Below are 18,043 nucleotides of genomic sequence, written 5' to 3'. Positions count from 1 at the left end.
TATTAATTTGTTAACAAGCAAAAAGAAAAAATGAATCATTCTTGCTCTGAAAACTTTTCAGACACAAGAATCATCGACAGTTATTCATGTTTGTCCAGTAATCGAATCTGTTGAGGCCAATCATCATTTGGGATTTGCAGCAATGAAGGCCTAATCATTGTCTGAGGTACCGGTAAGCACTGGTACCCTTGATCTTGGTTTGCCCCATGACCTTGTCTTCCTGTTGACATACGGACATCTTCTTCTCCAATGTCCCATCTTTCCACACTCGAAACACCTGTTTCTGTCGTTGTCTGATCTGTGCACCTGTGCACTTGTATTGCTGGGCTGCATCTCTACATCCCTGAGTTGCCACTGCAATCTCTCGTTATCTCCTGAAACACGAAAAAATTCTCTGTACCGTCCTTTTTGGGGAGACAACTGGAAATCAGATGGGACAACTGTGACTTTCATTCCTAATTTCGAGGGCAGTTGTGCATTTGTCTCCTCCACTGTATCCTGTATCCTTTTTATTTTAAGTTCTAGTTCCGTTATCCTTTCTTGCTGTTCCCGTTGTCTGGATTCACCATCCCAAAGATGGAATGCAAGCCAGTCTACCGTTAGATTCTGTCTCTTCCTGACTTTCAATCTTTGTTCCAATCTTTCCAATCGACTTCGCTCAAATGTACCATCTCTTGGAAACTCCTCATCATGTCCCTTTGTCCACAAATACCAATTCTCGACCTGCCTTATAGCTTCTGCACCATAACGGTCGTACATATGATGTGTACAAGTACCTTTTTTTGGAATCTCTGGTTGTCCTTGTGTATTCTTGCAGGCTCCATTTCCCATTCTGCCTTTTATCAAAGTAGCGTTGGATGTGTTGTAGTTTGTTCCTCTAAAGCTTCACTCGTACCTCCAGGAAGGGTCTCTCCACCTGTTCGCACGGTGATTTCCAGAGAATCTCCCTCAGCCGTGGCTTTTGCACAATCCAATCTCACAGATCAGTATTTGCAGATGAGCCGGAGGGTCAGTATGAAATGGGTGAATCCTCAGGTGTCCGCTCTGTTGACGGGGAAATCACACAATGGTAACCGCACATATATATCTGTATATAAACTCACCACCTTGCTCAATATTCCCAGGTTGTCTCCACATTGTTAATATCACGCAAAGATATCAAAGATTCTTTCTTGAGACCGCATTTTCATCAATCAAACAATCAATATATTCAATTCAATTTATTCAGTTAAATTTATTCTATTAAATTCAATCAATTAGATTCAATCTCAATTAATTCATCAATATTCATCAATAAATTAAATTAATCATTCTGGATGACTCCTTGCATAAGCCCTTTCCCCAATGATGTCAGGACAGGTCCATCCATTGACCGTCACCTCTGGTTCGTACCTCATGTTAATTGATGAATCACCGTCCTGTCCTAGGGTCATATCTGACATATTTCCCCATTTTGCCTGGTCTCCACAAATTTTCTTTGCAACCACTAAAGGCAACTCATCCTTCATTCGTGAGACAGCCAAAATGGATGGCAGATATTAAAGTTCATTGGGAAAAATATCTCATCATTTTTCTTTTAATAGTATCCAAAATCTCTTGGCAATATAAATTTCGTAAAACTCCTGAAATAAGACTGTAAAATTTCTTCAATCATGCTAAATTTTGAAACTCCATCGCTTGTAATACCCAATTTATCCCATAGGGCTTGAAAGTTCTTTCCCAAGTTCATGCAGCATTCTGCATTTGAACCCTATGATATCATTCATAATAATCATCATGATTTTATAGTCATGGTCCTATCATAATCATCTATTTAAAACGAACATTTCCTTTATCACCACAGCTATGTGGTATAATCAACAATAGAATAAAACTGTACATAGCAACAGGCTACCTCATGGCCACTTAGTATACCTATTGACAATAAGTCATAACAATATCGAATAATCATTGAACAATTCAAAAATCGCTTCCCCTGCTCCAGCCGCAGCATCCGTGATATTTGTTTGCTCATTCACTATTCCTGATTCGTCATCAAGGATCTCCATCATCACACAGCGTACTTAATTCCGCATTCTAATGAGAATTCAACAGGATTTTACGACTCAAAGGAAAAGAACGAGCAGACCTTTTGCAGGATGATCGTTACAAAAATCGTTACATATATTAAAGTATTTATGATGTCGACAAATCATATCTTAATTCTTACAAGATTTTGGTTCTTTGAATAAATCACAGCACCGGGAGAACCAGCTCCAAAAATGGATCTTTGTGTTTATTCAGCACCCTAGTAATTGGTTCTTTGTGTACTAATTACACAGCACCCAGGCCCCGCTCATATGGATCTTTGTGCAGCGCTACACAGCACCTGAGCAAAAGGGGTTTCATCTACATTTTCCCTATCTGGTGTACCATCCGTGATATTTGTCTGCTCATTCACTATTCCTGATTCGTCATCAAGGATCTCCATCATCACACAGCGTACTTAATTCCGCTTTTTAATGAGAGTTCAACAGGAATTTACGACTCAAAGGAAAAGAACGAGCAGACCTTTTGCAGGACGATAACTGGAATTAGTCGTGAAAATATATCCAAATACACAAAAATACACACCCACACAAATAAACAACATTTATTCCGTTTAACAGAACAAACATTTCCTCTATCATGACATGCATGTCTTCAAAATTATATGCCCAAGAGAAAAAGTAAAATTAATTAAAACTGCGGGCAGTGATAATCCGGGGACCATACCGCTCCATCCTGATTGGACGGGTGCGTGCTAGAGTCGTTAATAACGACAGTCCAGATCCGATTGTTCAAAATTTTAACTCAATCGATCGAAAAATGAACGCAGGGATGCATTTTAAAGGTGCAGTGGCACTAACTGAGTTGCCACGAATATGGCCACGAAATTGCCAATATGGCCATCACAAAATATTTTCCTTAATCAATTGGCTCATAGCATAACCAATCTGTAAGTATTTCATCCGAAGATGTATTTCTGAGGACTTTTGATTAAATAAGTCATTTATAAATCAACGAGTTAATTTATTAAATGATTAATCAATAAATTAATATTTTCCTTGACAGCCACATCCCTTGGTCAGTGTTATGTCCAAATATCAGCTTCCTTACTCAAAAGGTGCCTGAGTTAATGTAATGTAATTACTGTAATAAGATTACTGCAATTACTGTAATGATTACTGTAATTACTGTAATTACCGGAACTGTAATTACTGTAATTACCTCAGGTAATTACTGTAATGTAATTACTGTAATTTAATAAGCAATCTAATTAATTAAATAAGTACTTCATTAATCGTTAATAATGAAATAATTCCTGAGTTCTCATTCGATTCACTTGACATTCGAATGTCCCCAAAACGTTGGAGCAAAACGTTGCAACAACGAAAGTGAAACGTTGTAGCGACGTTGTGGAAACGTCGGCAAAACACAACATTTGAATGTTCCCAAAACGTTGGAGCAAAACGTTGCAACAACGAAAGTGAAACGTTGTAGCGACGTTGTGGAAACGTTAGCACAACCCAACATTTAAATGTTCACAAAACGTTGGAGCAAAACGTTGCCACAACGAAAGTGAAACGTTGTAGCGACGTTGTGGAAACGTTAGCACAACCCAACATTTAAATGTTCACAAAACGTTGGAGCAAAACGTTGCCACAACGAAAGTGAAACGTTGTAGCGACGTTGTGGAAACGTCAGCAAAACACAACATTTGAATGTTCCCAAAACGTTGGAGCAAAACGTTGCAACAACGAAAGTGAAACGTTGTAGCGACGTTGTGGAAACGTTAGCACAACCCAACATTTAAATGTTCACAAAACGTTGGAGCAAAACGTTGCCACAACGAAAGTGAAACGTTGTGGCGACGTTGTGGAAACGTTAGCACAACCCAACCTTTGAATGGTCCCAAACGTTTCAACAACAAATGGTCACAAGTCATTATCACATTGCAATGACCTCTAAACATTCCTAAACCAATATCCCATTAAAAAAATCCCATTAAAATCCCATATTTTATCACCCTTTGCATTGTTGAAAGCAATTAATTCCATAACTTAATATTACCTCAATTTATATATACTAGGGCGTGCCCGCACGTACGTGCTCGCCCGTACGTGCTTGCAAAAAACATGCGTGCAAACAACAACAACAAAACTTTGAAACCACGTGGCAGTAACGACCACAGAACCCCCCCTTCTATTTACATGCAATGGTTTGGTCCATTCGCAAAGCCAAAGCGAACGACCACAGAACCCCCCTTCTATTTACATGCAATGGTTTGGTCCATTCGCAAAGCCAAAGCGAACGACCACAGAACCCCCCTTCTATTTACATGCAATGGTTTGGTCCATTCGCAAAGCCAAAGCGAACGACCACAGAACCCCCCCTTCTATTTACATGCAATGGTTCGGTCCATCCGCAGAGCCAAAGCGAACGGCTTGCGAGTACGGTGACCATACCTTGGGACCCCCTTGTCCGATTAATTTCAAACCTTGACAAATTTTCCATTCCTTCCCTTCCTGATCTTTCGATGTAGGGCTGGGTTCTTTTTTTAGGATCATGTTGCATCGAGCATTATTTTCCAAAACAGTGTGAACATTAACCCACACCAAAACCTCTGACATCCCACCATTAACACCTATTGTAAGCGTGCCGAATCAGTAAGCATCACCCCTTCTATGAGCCTCGACCAGAGGGTGGTTGTCACCCACAAACACTCGTCGCGAGCTGTTCCATTGTCTGTTGATTCCCATTCTGCTGTTTTTGTCTCATAATCAAGATAAATTTGGAACAGCCCTTAAACTAACACCAAGCAGATCAATTTTTTATATTTAAATATAAAATCATTTCCTCATTAATTCATAATCATAAAATCATTTAATCCGTGTCACCCATGCTATTTATCTAGCAAATTTCGTCAAAAAAAACAGCACTGGTTCCGTGTCACCCATGCTATTTATCTAGCAAATTTCGTCAAAAAAAAACAACAGCACTGGTTCCGTGGAAGCGTCCTGCAAAACGCTTTGCTTCTCGCAAAACGTCCGCCAACGGGAAGTAAAGGGAGGGAAAAAGAGCGGGAGGAAGAGACAGGGTGCCGGAATGGACATGAGGGACAATGAGGGACAGTGAGGGAGTGTTGGTATGCAATTTTTTTTCCCAATCGCCATCTTTCACAGTAATTCTGGACCGGCATGAGGTGGGATTGTCTGTCATGAATTTATTTGTTGATCGAACGAGTTTTAGTTATGGCGGGAAAACTGAAAAAAATTCTCTATTTAAAACGGGTGTACACGATTGTACACGTGTACGGACCTTACCGAACCGGCAAACAAGTCGCTTCATGCACATCAGTGGTGCGTTTCTTCGTGGCGCGTGTCAGAAGAATTACACAGCGCAGGAAAAATACGTATTTACAGAAATCGTTAAAAAAAAAACTCGGATAATCGCTAAAATCGTTGTGGCCGGTGTACCATATTGGAAATATATATATATATAAATATAATTCCGTTTCCCGGTTCCCTGTCGCTCGCCGAGCGCCGAGCAAGTCAAGTGCTTCGAACAAGTGCAAAAAAAAAGTAGTACTTTATACGTGTGCGGGTGGGTAAACGAGTGTACCGGCCTTACACGTCCTGGAAGCAAGCGGTCGCAAGGTGCACACTTGCTCCGTTTGCTTCCAGGTCACAGTAAGGCCCTTTAATAACCAGCGCAAAAATACGTATTTACAGAAATCATTTAGAAAAAAAAACGAATAAATTGCTACAGTCGTTTATCGAAATCCCATTCGTGATGGCTCACGCCACCTATATCGCGGCATCGGTGCGCAAAGAAGCCCCAGACCACCTGCTCCCCCATGTATGTACACATAACTTCCAAGTTCGTAAATCATATTGGACAAGACAAGACACACTCACCTTTTACTTGCTTGTACAATTGATCCCAGCGGTGCCTCCAAGATTGTGGAAGAATTTTGTGTATGACTCACAGGACTCCAATGACCGCACACAGGTTTACAAAATGTCTGGTTTATTAACTGTATTTATTTCATTTCCAATTACCAAAATGATACCGCATAATATAATGGATCAGGTTAACTCTTTTCGCTGGTCCTTCTCGTTCATCCGACACTCCCGTTCGGTCAGCGCTTCACGTAGCAAGTCCTGTCGACTCCACATTTGCTCTAGTTTATATGGACGAACTGGACTTAATCCTCTGTCCGCTGAAACGTTAATCCTTCTTCCGCTGATGCCCCGAGGTCATGTATTGCACCAAGCCCTGGCATCAACTCGCTCCCCTCCTGCTGTGATTTCCATTTACACAGTAGGAGGGTGCTCCAGCCTGGGGCTGTGACCAGGTGGACAAGAGATTACCATGTTCGGGCACATTCCTGACACTCATTTACGAACTCGGCTTTCACAGAGGTTGCAGGTAAAATGTATCTGCTTCGTTACCAGTCTTAATCAATAAGTTACCAGTTCCAATCAATAAGTTACACTGAATTACACTTCCACAGTGGTCTTTCTGTCTCCTACCGACTCCTCTCCGGCCTTGCTCCCCCAGCTCTCTCTGTGCTCTGTCCCCCAAATAGTCCTACAGGTTGCACAAGATCTGCCAACAACCCTCTTATGGTTAAATTGCCAAAATCTAGGCTCTCTGCTCACCTTCACTCTTTCATTCCCCTTTCCTCCCGCCTCTGGAACAAACTCCCCCACTCCCTTCAACCCCAGTCCTCCCTCCAGGTATTTTCTGTTCAGAAAACAGCTGTTCACCACCATCTCTTATCTTCCCCCATCCAAAACCTTGATCTTTTCTGCCCTTGCTAATTCACCCCAGATACACTTTTTTGAAATTCCAACTTCTTTCCTGGAAGTCCTTGCAGTGTCCATATGTTTTATACCTCTCCCACCTCCCCCCAAGCCCTCTCCCTCCCACAGTTCTCTCAATGTCCCTGCTCTCAAATGTTGTGTTTGTGGCTGTCCCCCTCTCTCCCCATCTTGTCTACCGCTCCCCTTATTTTGTGTTTTATGTGTCTGTTTGACTTTTTGTGTGATTAATGGATTAATGGTGATTTGTGTGATTTGTGTGTGTGATTTTGTGTGATTAATGGTGATTAATGTTAGCTCTTTCACGAGCCTCGATTTTGTATTCAAAAATAAATAAATAAATAAATCACTCAATGGTGAAGAATCACTTAAAATTTATGAAAAATTCTCTCATTCGGATCTTCCCCAAAATCGAATCAATTAATCTATGCCACACACCCAACCAGTTCACCAAGTTTTTGTCCGAATCCGGCCATAACTTTTTGAGATATCGTGCTATTTATCGGTTTTAGCCCGATCACTCAATGGTGAGGAATCACTTTAAAATTCTCTGATCTGGATCCAGATTCGAATCTTCACCAAAATTGAATCTTCCTTATCAACCACCCAACCTGTTCACCAAGTTTCATCCGAATCTATCTGTCCACAACTTTTTGAGATATCCTCTATATCATTTTTGGCCCTTTCTCTCAATGGTAAAGATTCACCTAAAAAAATTCCAATATCCGGCTCCGGCTCCAGATCTTCACTAAAATCTAATTATTTCGGCCATGTCGCATACCCAACCTCGACACCAAAATTCGTGTGCATTCGTCCACAACTTTTTGAGATATCCTGTTCACAACCAGACAGACAAGGGTGAAAACAGTGGTGGAGGAAATAAAATAGCCTTTGCATAGTAAATCTGCTTTGTAATTATCCCGGATTAAAAGGATATATATTTCTCTGTGTGTGTGTGTGTGTGTGTGTGTGTGTGTGTGTGTGTGTGTGTGTGTGTGTGTGTGTGTGTGTGTGTGTGTGTGTGTGTGTGTGTGTGTGTGTATTTGTGGTTCTGTCTTTTGGTGTTGAAAGTTCTTGCTTTAACAATAACCTCAACAGCCTGTTGTTTTTTGTTTGTTTTTAGACCAACTTGACGAATTGGTTGATTATTATTCAAACTATCCAGCTTTACAGCAATATCTTTTGTGGTTGCTAGTGATAGGTATGCAAATTAATGTCTTGCAGGAGACGAGGGCTTGCTGATGCTGGCTGAGCTGTTTTTACATGATTCTTTGTGCTTCCTCACACACCTCGATGTCAGGTAAATAATAATATGAAAAAGACACCAAAGCTGATTGGTGTTGGTGTTCTTTTTTCATGGTTTTCATTTGACGTTTGAGCAAGCGTAGCTGATCACCTTCATTACCACCTTTAGGTAATGTTTGAGGTGATTAGGAATCCATCGTCATGGAATCCATCATTGGATTGCAACCAATGCAACCAATTGGACAGCAACCAATGGTGGGAAGCTGATCACCTTCATTGCCACAGAAATTTCTTTTTTTGGTATTATTATATTGTGGTGTGGATGGAAACCATCTGATAACCCCAATTAAAACAGTTACCAACCACACTGGAGGCTAGTTCCAAGAATAATCAAGCTATTACATCCGACAAGACATCAAGACCAACCTCATCTCCATCTCATCTGCTCCATCATTTGAACACCTGGCTTTTAAACTCTCTGGTCACACACAGTCAGTCATGGCTGTTGTCTACCGCCCTCCCAAACCACACCCATCATTCCTGTCTGACTTCTCCTACTTTCTGACCCAGCTATGTTCCCTCTCCCCCTCAATCCTCCTCCTTGGTGATTTCAATATCCACATGGACTCCACTGACTCCACGCTAACCACTGACTTCACTGATTTACTCACCTGCTTTAACCTCACTCAACATGTCAACTTTCCTACCCATAACCGTGGTCACATTTTGGACCTTGTCTGCTCTACTGGACTAATTTTGCACCATCTCTCTGGCTCCGACCTCACTCTCTCTGACCACCTAGCCATCACTCTGACCATCAACATCCCCACCCCAGCACCAAGGCATTATCGCACTATCAACTTCCGTAAGCTAAACGCTTTTTCACCTGCCTCATTCTCATCGACCCTCTCTGAAAAAATGTCCACTTCTCCCTTCGTTGACCTCCACACCCCTTCTGACCTCACTGACTACTACAACCACACTCTCTCTTCCTGCCTTGACCAAATTGCGCCTATAAAAACCAAAACAGTTTCTTTCACCCATTCTGCTCCCTGGTTTACCCCTGAGCTCCGCCTAATGAAAACTCGTGCTCGCCAACTTGAAAGACTCCGCAATAAAACAGGTCTCACAGTTCACTCCCAGGCCTACAAGGACCACATACAACACTATAAAGATGCCCTCTCCCGCGCCCGCTCCGCCTACTACTCTCAAATTATCCACTCTGGCTCCGGAAACCCAAAAGCACTCTTCTCTACAATAAACAAACTCCTCAGCCCCCTGAACACCACCACCCAGTCATTCACAATAGACAACTGCATCTCCTTCCTTTCATTCTTCCAACGCAAAATTGAAAACATCTACAACAGCTTGACCACCGCCGCACCCGCTCCCCCTCAAACCACCTGCCCCCCCTTATCCTGCCATCCCCTGTCTCAATTCTCCCCAGTCTCCCCTACTGACCTCTCTGAACTCCTCATCGGAATGAAAACTGCCACCTGCACTCTTGACCCCATCCCCTCCAGCTTTGTCAAGGCCTCCCTTCCTGCTCTTTCTCCACTTATCATTGCAACAATAAACTCCTCCCTGTCTACAGGCATCGTCCCACCATCCCTCAAAATTGCTGCTGTTACCCCCATTCTGAAAAAACCTGGACTAAACCCTGACACCCTAAATAACTTCAGACCCATCTCCAACCTACCCTTTCTGTCAAAGGTTTTGGAACGCGCTGTAGCCACTCAACTCAAGCATCACCTCTCTGCCAATAACCTGTATGAAACATTCCAATCCGGATTCCGGTCCAACCACAGTACTGAAACTGCTCTCCTCAAAATCACCAACGACCTTCTCCTCTCCTCTGATGCTGGCAACCTCAACATTCTCATCCTCCTCGACCTCAGCGCTGCCTTTGACACCATCGATCACACCATCCTCCTCACCCGACTTGAAACCACCTTTAACATTACCGGCACTGCCCTCTCTTGGATTAAATCATACCTCTCTGACAGACGTCAGTTCATCTCCATCAATAACTGCAAATCCCCCACTGCTCCCCTCCCCCAAGGTGTCCCCCAAGGTTCAGTTCTTGGCCCCCTCCTCTTTATCCTTTACCTGTCCCCCCTCGGTCACTTAATCCGCCGTCATGGTCTCCAATTCCACTGCTTCGCCGATGACATCCAGCTTTTCATCTCCACCAAGTCCATCTCCACCGCCACCCACTCTATCCTGACAAACTGCATCACTGAAATAAAATCCTGGCTTCAAATCAACTTCCTCAAACTTAACTGTGATAAATCTGAAATAATCATCATTGGCCCAAAAACGCTCACCAAGTCCACCCATAACTTTGCCCTCAACATCGACGGTTTCCCAGTGTCCACCTCCCCTCACATCCGGAATCTTGGCATCATCTTTGACCAAACCCTCTCCTTCGACAAATACACTAAACAGATCACAAAGACAGCCTTCTTCCACCTGAAAAACATCGCCCGTCTCCGTCCATCCCTCTCCTCTGTGGCTGCAGAAACCCTCATCCACGCCTTCATCACTTCCCGTCTGGACTACTGCAATAGCCTCCTTTATGGTTCACCCTCAACAATCACCAATAAACTCCAATACATTCAGAACTCCGCTGCCCGTCTACTCACCCATTCCCGGACCCGTGACCACATCACCCCCGTCCTTTACAAGCTTCACTGGCTCCCCATCTCCCAGAGAATCCAGTACAAAATCCTCCTCTTGACCTACAAAGCCCTCCATAACCTGGCCCCATCCTACCTGGCTGACCTCCTCTCCAGACACACTCCCACCCGCAACCTCCGCTCTGCTGGTACCAACCTCCTGACCCCCCCCATCCGGACCAAATTTAGATCCTGGGGGGACAGGGCCTTCTCCATCGCTGCTCCCACCCTCTGGAACTCGCTACCTCACACCATCAGAGACTCCTCCTCACTCACCACATTCAAAACATCACTCAAGACCCACCTGTTCAACACTGCATTCAACATTTAACCCACAGCATCTAACCCCTGACTATCTCCTCTCCTTCTCCCTCCTTTGTGCTTTGAATATTTCCCTATTGATTCTTCTTTTTTTGCAATTGTCTTTATGTTTTGCTATGCGTTATGTTTTGCACTCTGTCAAAGCGTCTTTGGGCTTCCTGAAAAGCGCTATACAAAATAAATGCATTATTATTATTATTATTATTATTATTAAGGTTTTACAAAGACCAATGCCTGAACGGTTGAACATCATCCCATTGTCTGTCGGGGTCGAATACCTCACTTGTTATAAATCAGGATTGTGTTTAATTTCGCTCTCCAAGAATGAACCAAAATGTTGGTACAGCACAATGGTGGGAACACTATGTGCATACCGTCTTGAGAAATAAGTAATTAATTCACACATAAGTACACAGAATGGAACCCAGATAGAAGAAAGACAATTGTTACACAGTCAAAACTGCCACCCACTCCTGCTCCATGGCAACGCAACCCCCGCCCCTCCCCTCCCCCCCCCCCCCCTCATCTCTCACCCTGCCTTCCCCTCCTCTCTCTCCCCCTACCCTCCTCTCTCTCCCACTCCTCCTCCCTCCCCCTTCCTCCCTCCCCCCTTCTCTCCCTCTCCCCTCCCCCTCCCCTCCTCTATTCTCTCGCCCCTCCCCTCCTCTCCCCCCTCTTAATATTCCCAGCAGTGAAGCGACCCTGCATTGATTGGCAACACCGAGTACCTTTGCCAGAAAATAATAAGGTTTATTGAGACACAGGACAACATAAATGGAGATGCCACATGAAAGAAAGCCTGGCAACAAAAATAAATACACTTAATAATCCATCGAATAAAAGTAAGGGACAATATGTGCCATGTTTACTCACTCATACAAATCGAACCAGGTTGCGTATGAGAGCCCACTGGGTGGTGGTACGTCAGCTACTGGCATGCAGCTCGAGGTCTTTGGCATGGCTCTGTATATTAAGAAACAGACCGGCGATGGTGAGCATGAGCGAGCTACGCCATGTCTGTCCTTTGTCGATCCGAGGCAAAGAGCAAGCCACGTGTGGAGCAGAAGATAAGAGGGAGAGAGAGATTACTCTCTCCCTCTTCCATGTAAAGTCGCCCTGACAAGTAGCAATGATCAATTGAGCACATCCTGGGCATGCATGCCAGAGTTGCTCTCCAAACAACCTAGTAAACTTGCAATTTGCAAACTTCATTTCATTATGGGAAAAATAGGTTCGGTTCCAGACACCTACCTATCACCAGAAACTTTAAGCTGTAAATGTTGGTTATCCATTAATTAGCTTAATTAAAAATAATAACATTAGTAGATATAGTTTATATAAATAACGAAATATATGTAAACAGGCAATACTTAAAATTATGCACTGGAACACTTACCACTCTGCACTTACTGTTTACCATCCATAAACAATAAATGTTTACTATTTACTCCCACTGTAACAATCTGCAAACAATAAAACCCACAGACACTTCTTAAATCATACCGACATAAAACCTAGAAACACCCACTCCCTATCATGCTCAATCGATTGTGATGGGCCATTATCTTTGGTCACATGGCCCTTCATGAATTGGAGCAAGGCTCCATCGGCAGACTTTTGTTAACGGATATTTTCATTTACAGACTTTTTTGTGATTCTGTTTTTCTACTGGAAACGTGGCTTCGAGTTACAAGAGTATGCCAAATATCAACGCTCTAGGCCTCCTATAAAGTACTAAACATTTATATCAGTGAATGAGTGAGTCGTTCAATCGGTCAATGGTTTGAACGAGCTTTATATACAGTCACGTGAAAAAGTAAGTACACCCCATGTAAAGTTTTGACTTTTTCAACATATTTCAACATACAGCTATTTGATCTTCATTTCAACAATATTGAGAGATAAAGGTGATATAATATAACAAATAACATGAAACATTTACATTTTGTAGTCCATTGGATAATTTAAATAAACATAAATGCAAATTTCGCACGTGGAAAAAGTAAGTACACCCTTACATTTATCACTACTTCAAATACCTAAAATTAGAATCAGGTGCACCAGCTCAGGTGCAAATGATTAGAACATCGTTAGAGAGGATCTTGGAGGAACCTGTCTTATTTAAACCTCAGACATTTCGTTTGGTTTGCTCTTTGTTGTTGAAGTGTGCGGCGTCACCATGCCAAGATCAAAAGAGCTCTCTGAGGCCTTCAGAAAGAAGGTTATAGATGCCTACAAGTCTGGGAAGGGATTTTAAAAGATCTCTAAACAAATTGAAATCAATCATTCGACTGTCCGGAAGATCATCTACAAGTGGAGAAGATTCCAAACAACTGCCAACTTGTTCAGGCCAGGCCGCCCCAGCAAGTTCAGCCCGAGAGCAGACCGCAAGATGCTGAAAGAAGTCTCGAAGAACCCCAGAATGTCATCACGGGACTAACAGGTAGCTCTTGCCACTGTTGATGTCAAAGTGCACGAGTCTACCATTAAAAAGAGGCTGCACAAATTTGATCTACATGGGAGATGTGCCAGGTGGAAACCTTTGCTGTCCAGAAAGAACATCAGGGCAAGACTAAAGTTTGCCAATGAACACCTAGGCAAAGACCAGCACTTCTGGAATAATGTGCTCTGGACAGATGAGTCAAAGGTAGAGCTATTTGGCCACAGTACCAGAAGACATGTTTGGCAAAAACCAAAGACAGCATTTGACCACAAGAACCTGATACCAACTGTAAAGCATGGTGGTGGAAATATTATGGTTTAGGGCAGCTTTGCTGCATCAGGGCCTGGGCAGCCCACCATCGTAGAATCCACGATGAATTCTTCATTGTACCAGAGGGTGCTTGAGGATAATGTGAGGCCATCTGTCAGAAAGTTGAAGCTCAACCGAACGTGGACCTTGCAACATGACAATGACCCTAAACATACCAGTAAATCCACCAAGGAATGGCTGAAAAGAAAGAAATAGAGGGTTCTGGAATGGCCAAGTCAAAGCCCGGATCTAAATCCCATCGAGATGTTGTGGGGGGATTTGAAACGAGCTGTGCATGCAAGAAACCCCTCAAACATTGCACAGCTGAAAGAATTATGCATGGAGGAGTGGGCAAAAATTTCTCCCAGTCGATGTTAGAGACTGGTAGACAGTTATAAGAAACGCCCACTTGAGGTTGTTTCTGCCAAAGGGGGCAATACCACCTATTAGAGCCAAGGGTGTACTTACTTTTTCCACAGAAGGAAATGGCATCTCTGTTAATTTTTTGTTGAATAAATTATTGCAAAGTCAACTTTTCATTGTTTTTTGTTCAATTAGATCACCTTTATCTATAGATACTGTTTAAATGAAGATCAAATATTGATATGTCCACATATGTTAAAAAGAAAAAAAACATTTCATGGGGTGTACTTACTTTTTCCACATGCGAAATTTGCATTTATGTTTATTTAAATTATACAATGGACTACAAAATGTAAATAAACCACCGTTTAGAGGCCATTTTTCCCCGCAAAGCCGGGGTTGGCCTTTTTGGGGACTGTGGTTGTTGTTGTTTTTTGGTCCCCTTTTTGAAGCAATGTTTTACGGCCGGATGCCCTTCCTGCCGCCAACCCTGTTTGTCGCCTTTTTACGATAAACAGGGAATTACCAGTTACCAGGACTACAAAATGTAAATGTTTCATGATATTTGTTATATTATATCACCTTTATCTATCAATATTGTTGAAATGAAGATCAAATAGCTGTATGTTGAAATATGTTGAAAAAGTCAAAACTTTACATGGGGTGTTCTTACTTTTTCACGTGACTGTATTAGATGGAGACGATACCTGGTTGCATGTATGCATGTTTGACAGATATATGTATACATACTCACACACTTATAGGGGGAGATCAAATATTCCATCATGTTCGGAGCCATCAATAATTAATAGATGGCCACTTCCTTAATCTTATTTTCATTCCTTCACCCCTAACCCTTCCTCCCCACCCCCCTCCTCCAACCCACTTAAAAAATAGATGAATGTACACTTTGCTTTTAAATTGCTGTGGTGATCATCATTTCATCTTTTTTCCTCGCACTCTAATGTCCTTCTTTTTACCTACTCCTTCCAGCCTTAATTGCATCCACTCAGATGGTTTGCAAAAATTTGCCACAAACCTGCCTGTGACACACACCTCCTTACTCCTTTTGGACATCACCGGAAACCCTATTTCTCCATCAGCCTCACCCACACTTGCTGCTCTTGCCACGCTGAGGCGCCATGTGCGGTGTGTTCGTTCAAATGTTTGGAGTGCAGAAAGCCCCCTTGTTGATCATGTTGCAGCCATGTGACAATTTTCTTCACGATGTCTGATCCCAGTTTGCCAATCATTTGCATAGTTCTCTTGTCTGACAGTTAATTTGCCAGCAGCACATTAAAACATTAACAGTCATAAAAAGTGATGCATAATGCATATGTGTGTAAATATATAATATATTCCCTGACAAGGAACTTCAATGCAGGAGGAGGCCATTTGACCCATCAAGCCAACTGAATGATTGACAACCTATGGTTGTTTGTCAATGCTCTATCCTTTTTGGATGCTGAGCATCAAGCAATGAAGCACCATGCACTATTTTTAGTCTTCAGTATGACTAAGCCAGGGTTCGAACTGCCAACATCCCAGACTCGGAGCGGCTGCTCTCTAACCATTATGCCACCAAGTCTGGTTGCCCACAGTAAAGTTGTAAATAAAATTGTTTCTTGATTAATTATTATTTCTTTTTCAAGATGAATTTTAACTTTTGCTGTGAATTTTACAAATAAAACCACTCCAGACATGGTTTTGTTGATTATTTCATGAGCTTTGCTGTTGTTGAAAATAAATAGCTCTTCTATCAAAGCAAGATCTGGGAATGGCTAATACAATTTTCATTGTTATTGCACTACACAAAATAGTTAACCCTATGTAGTTGTTTTTTTTCAATATCAATCTAATTTATACCTTGCCAATGCCCGTCGCCAGCAACTATGCCAACCAACTTCGTGTGGTTTATCATGCTCAATTGTAATGTATGTGCAGGGCAACACAAACACATTCGCCTTCATCATGCCCGGTTTTTATTGTACACTTCCCAGCATGATATTTACGACAGAGCATTTTGCTGTTGACTTTTATTTTTACATGGACAGTCAACATCTCTTATTCCATAACATCATGAATTGCCTTTGTATCTTCCGTTCGATTAACGCATTTGGAGGGGGAGTACTGTAGCGGCATCATTTTACCTTGGATTTTTAATACTAGCAATGGTACCCGCCCTACAGGCGGAGCTTCAATTGGGAGGCCAAAATGAAACGGCAAAATATCAGAAGGCTTTTTTTATTTTAAACGATTCATATAAACATCCATTGAATCATATCACATGCAAATCATCAAAATCTAAACAGTACATGGCGCCCATTTTGAAAAAAGATTGAATTCTGCAAAACGGAAGCGGCCGCTACACGTCTTTCTCAGTCGCACGTTTATGTGTGAAGAGTGCGCGCCAAATCTGTAACACGGAAGTGGCCGCTACACCTGTTTCTCATTCGCTTTGCACACACTGCCGTGTTACTTCGGAGCCGCACGTTTCTATTATAGGAAGAGTTCTTTAGGAGTCTATCTACTCTCTCCTGGTATGTAGAATTTCAACAAAAGCCACATCACTGTTCATATCGGTAAATATTATTCCATTGTGTTTGGAAAAACTGGAAAATTGGAAAAATTGGAAAAACAATATAGCCGATTTTACTCCCAGGGGTCCCAGGAATACGCACCCAAAATATCGTTGCGATCGGTTTGGCCGTTTTTGCGGTACCTTCGAACGGACGGACGGACATTTGGTGAATTATAGTAAGATGTAAATATGCCTGAGTTCTGGTTGATCGAGAGATTTCTGGTACCTGGTTAACCGGAAGTGAACGAGTGGGTCAGTTGTGGCGGTTTGAATTCAGAGAATTAACTCGGGGTCCGAACATCTTTTCTTCCACGCTAAACACACACAGACACACATCTCTCTTGTAGTAGAGATATATGAATATCGTATATATTCATGTATATCTTGAGACCGATCTTACAGTTCTGTGAATACGGCATACAGAACACTTCACAAATGGGGAGCCAAGTTGGATGGGGAGCCTCGGTGAACAGCAATCTTCAAGTCTTTCCACAGATTATCAATGGGATTCAAGTCTGGGCTGTGGCTGGGCCACTCAAGTACTTTCACGTTCTTGTTTTGAAGCCAATCCCCTGTTGCTTTGGCTGTATGTTTGGGGTCATTGTCCTGTTGGAACGTAAATCTTTGTCGCAGTCTAAGGTCTTTTGGACTCTGAAGTAGGTTCTCCTGAAGGATTTGTCTCCATTCATTGTTCGCTCTATCCTTACAATTCTCCCAGTTGCTGCCACTGAAAGGCATCCCCATAACATGATGCTGCCACCACCATGCTTCACAGTAGGGAAGGTGTTAGATGGGTGATGAGCTGTGCACTGTTTCCGCCAGATGTAACGTTTTGCATTCAGGCCAAAGAGTTCAATTTTCATCTCATCAGACAAAATAATCCATTGCCTCATGCTCGGAGTCTTTCACATGCCTTTTTGCAAACTGCAGGAGTGCTGTCATGTTCCTTTTTCCCAGGAGTAGCTTCTGTCTGGCCACTCTCCTATAAAACCTAGATTTCTGAAGTGCTGTAGAGACTGTTGTCTTTCCGGCAGGTTCTCCCATCTCAGTCAAGGAACTCTGTAGTTCTGTCAGATTGGTCATTGGGGTCTTGTTCGCTTCTCTGACCCAGGGATTTCTTGCCCGGTTGCTCAGTTTGGTCGGATGGCCAGCTCTAGGAAAAGTCTGGGTAGTTTCATATTTTTTCCATTTCTAATGATGGAGCTCACTGTGCTCTAGGGAACTTTCAACACTCTATAAATTGTTTTATACCCTT

The 18,043-nt window shown here is 42.5% G+C and overlaps 1 protein-coding gene across 2 annotated transcripts in view; it reads left to right on the top strand.

The window, feature by feature from the left end:
• LRRC41 (leucine rich repeat containing 41) overlaps positions 1-15,912 on the top strand; it is a 49,605-nt gene extending 33,693 nt beyond the window's left edge. For both annotated transcript variants that reach the window (XM_068119963.2, XM_068119972.2), the window contains exons 8-9: positions 8,073-8,148; positions 15,201-15,912. In XM_068119963.2, coding sequence (XP_067976064.2) covers positions 8,073-8,148; positions 15,201-15,420 — 296 coding nt within the window. In that variant the 3' untranslated portion in view covers positions 15,421-15,912. The remainder of the gene's footprint in view (positions 1-8,072; positions 8,149-15,200) is intronic.
• Positions 15,913-18,043: the final 2,131 nt, after the last annotated feature.

Source organism: Myxine glutinosa, chromosome 1 (genome assembly GCF_964187855.1).
Source record: "Myxine glutinosa chromosome 1, kmMyxGlut1.1, whole genome shotgun sequence".
In the NCBI taxonomy this organism is placed as follows: Eukaryota; Metazoa; Chordata; class Myxini; order Myxiniformes; family Myxinidae; genus Myxine; species Myxine glutinosa.
The sequence above is the reverse complement of the archived record's forward strand: the minus strand, read 5'-3'. Positions and strand labels throughout refer to the sequence as shown.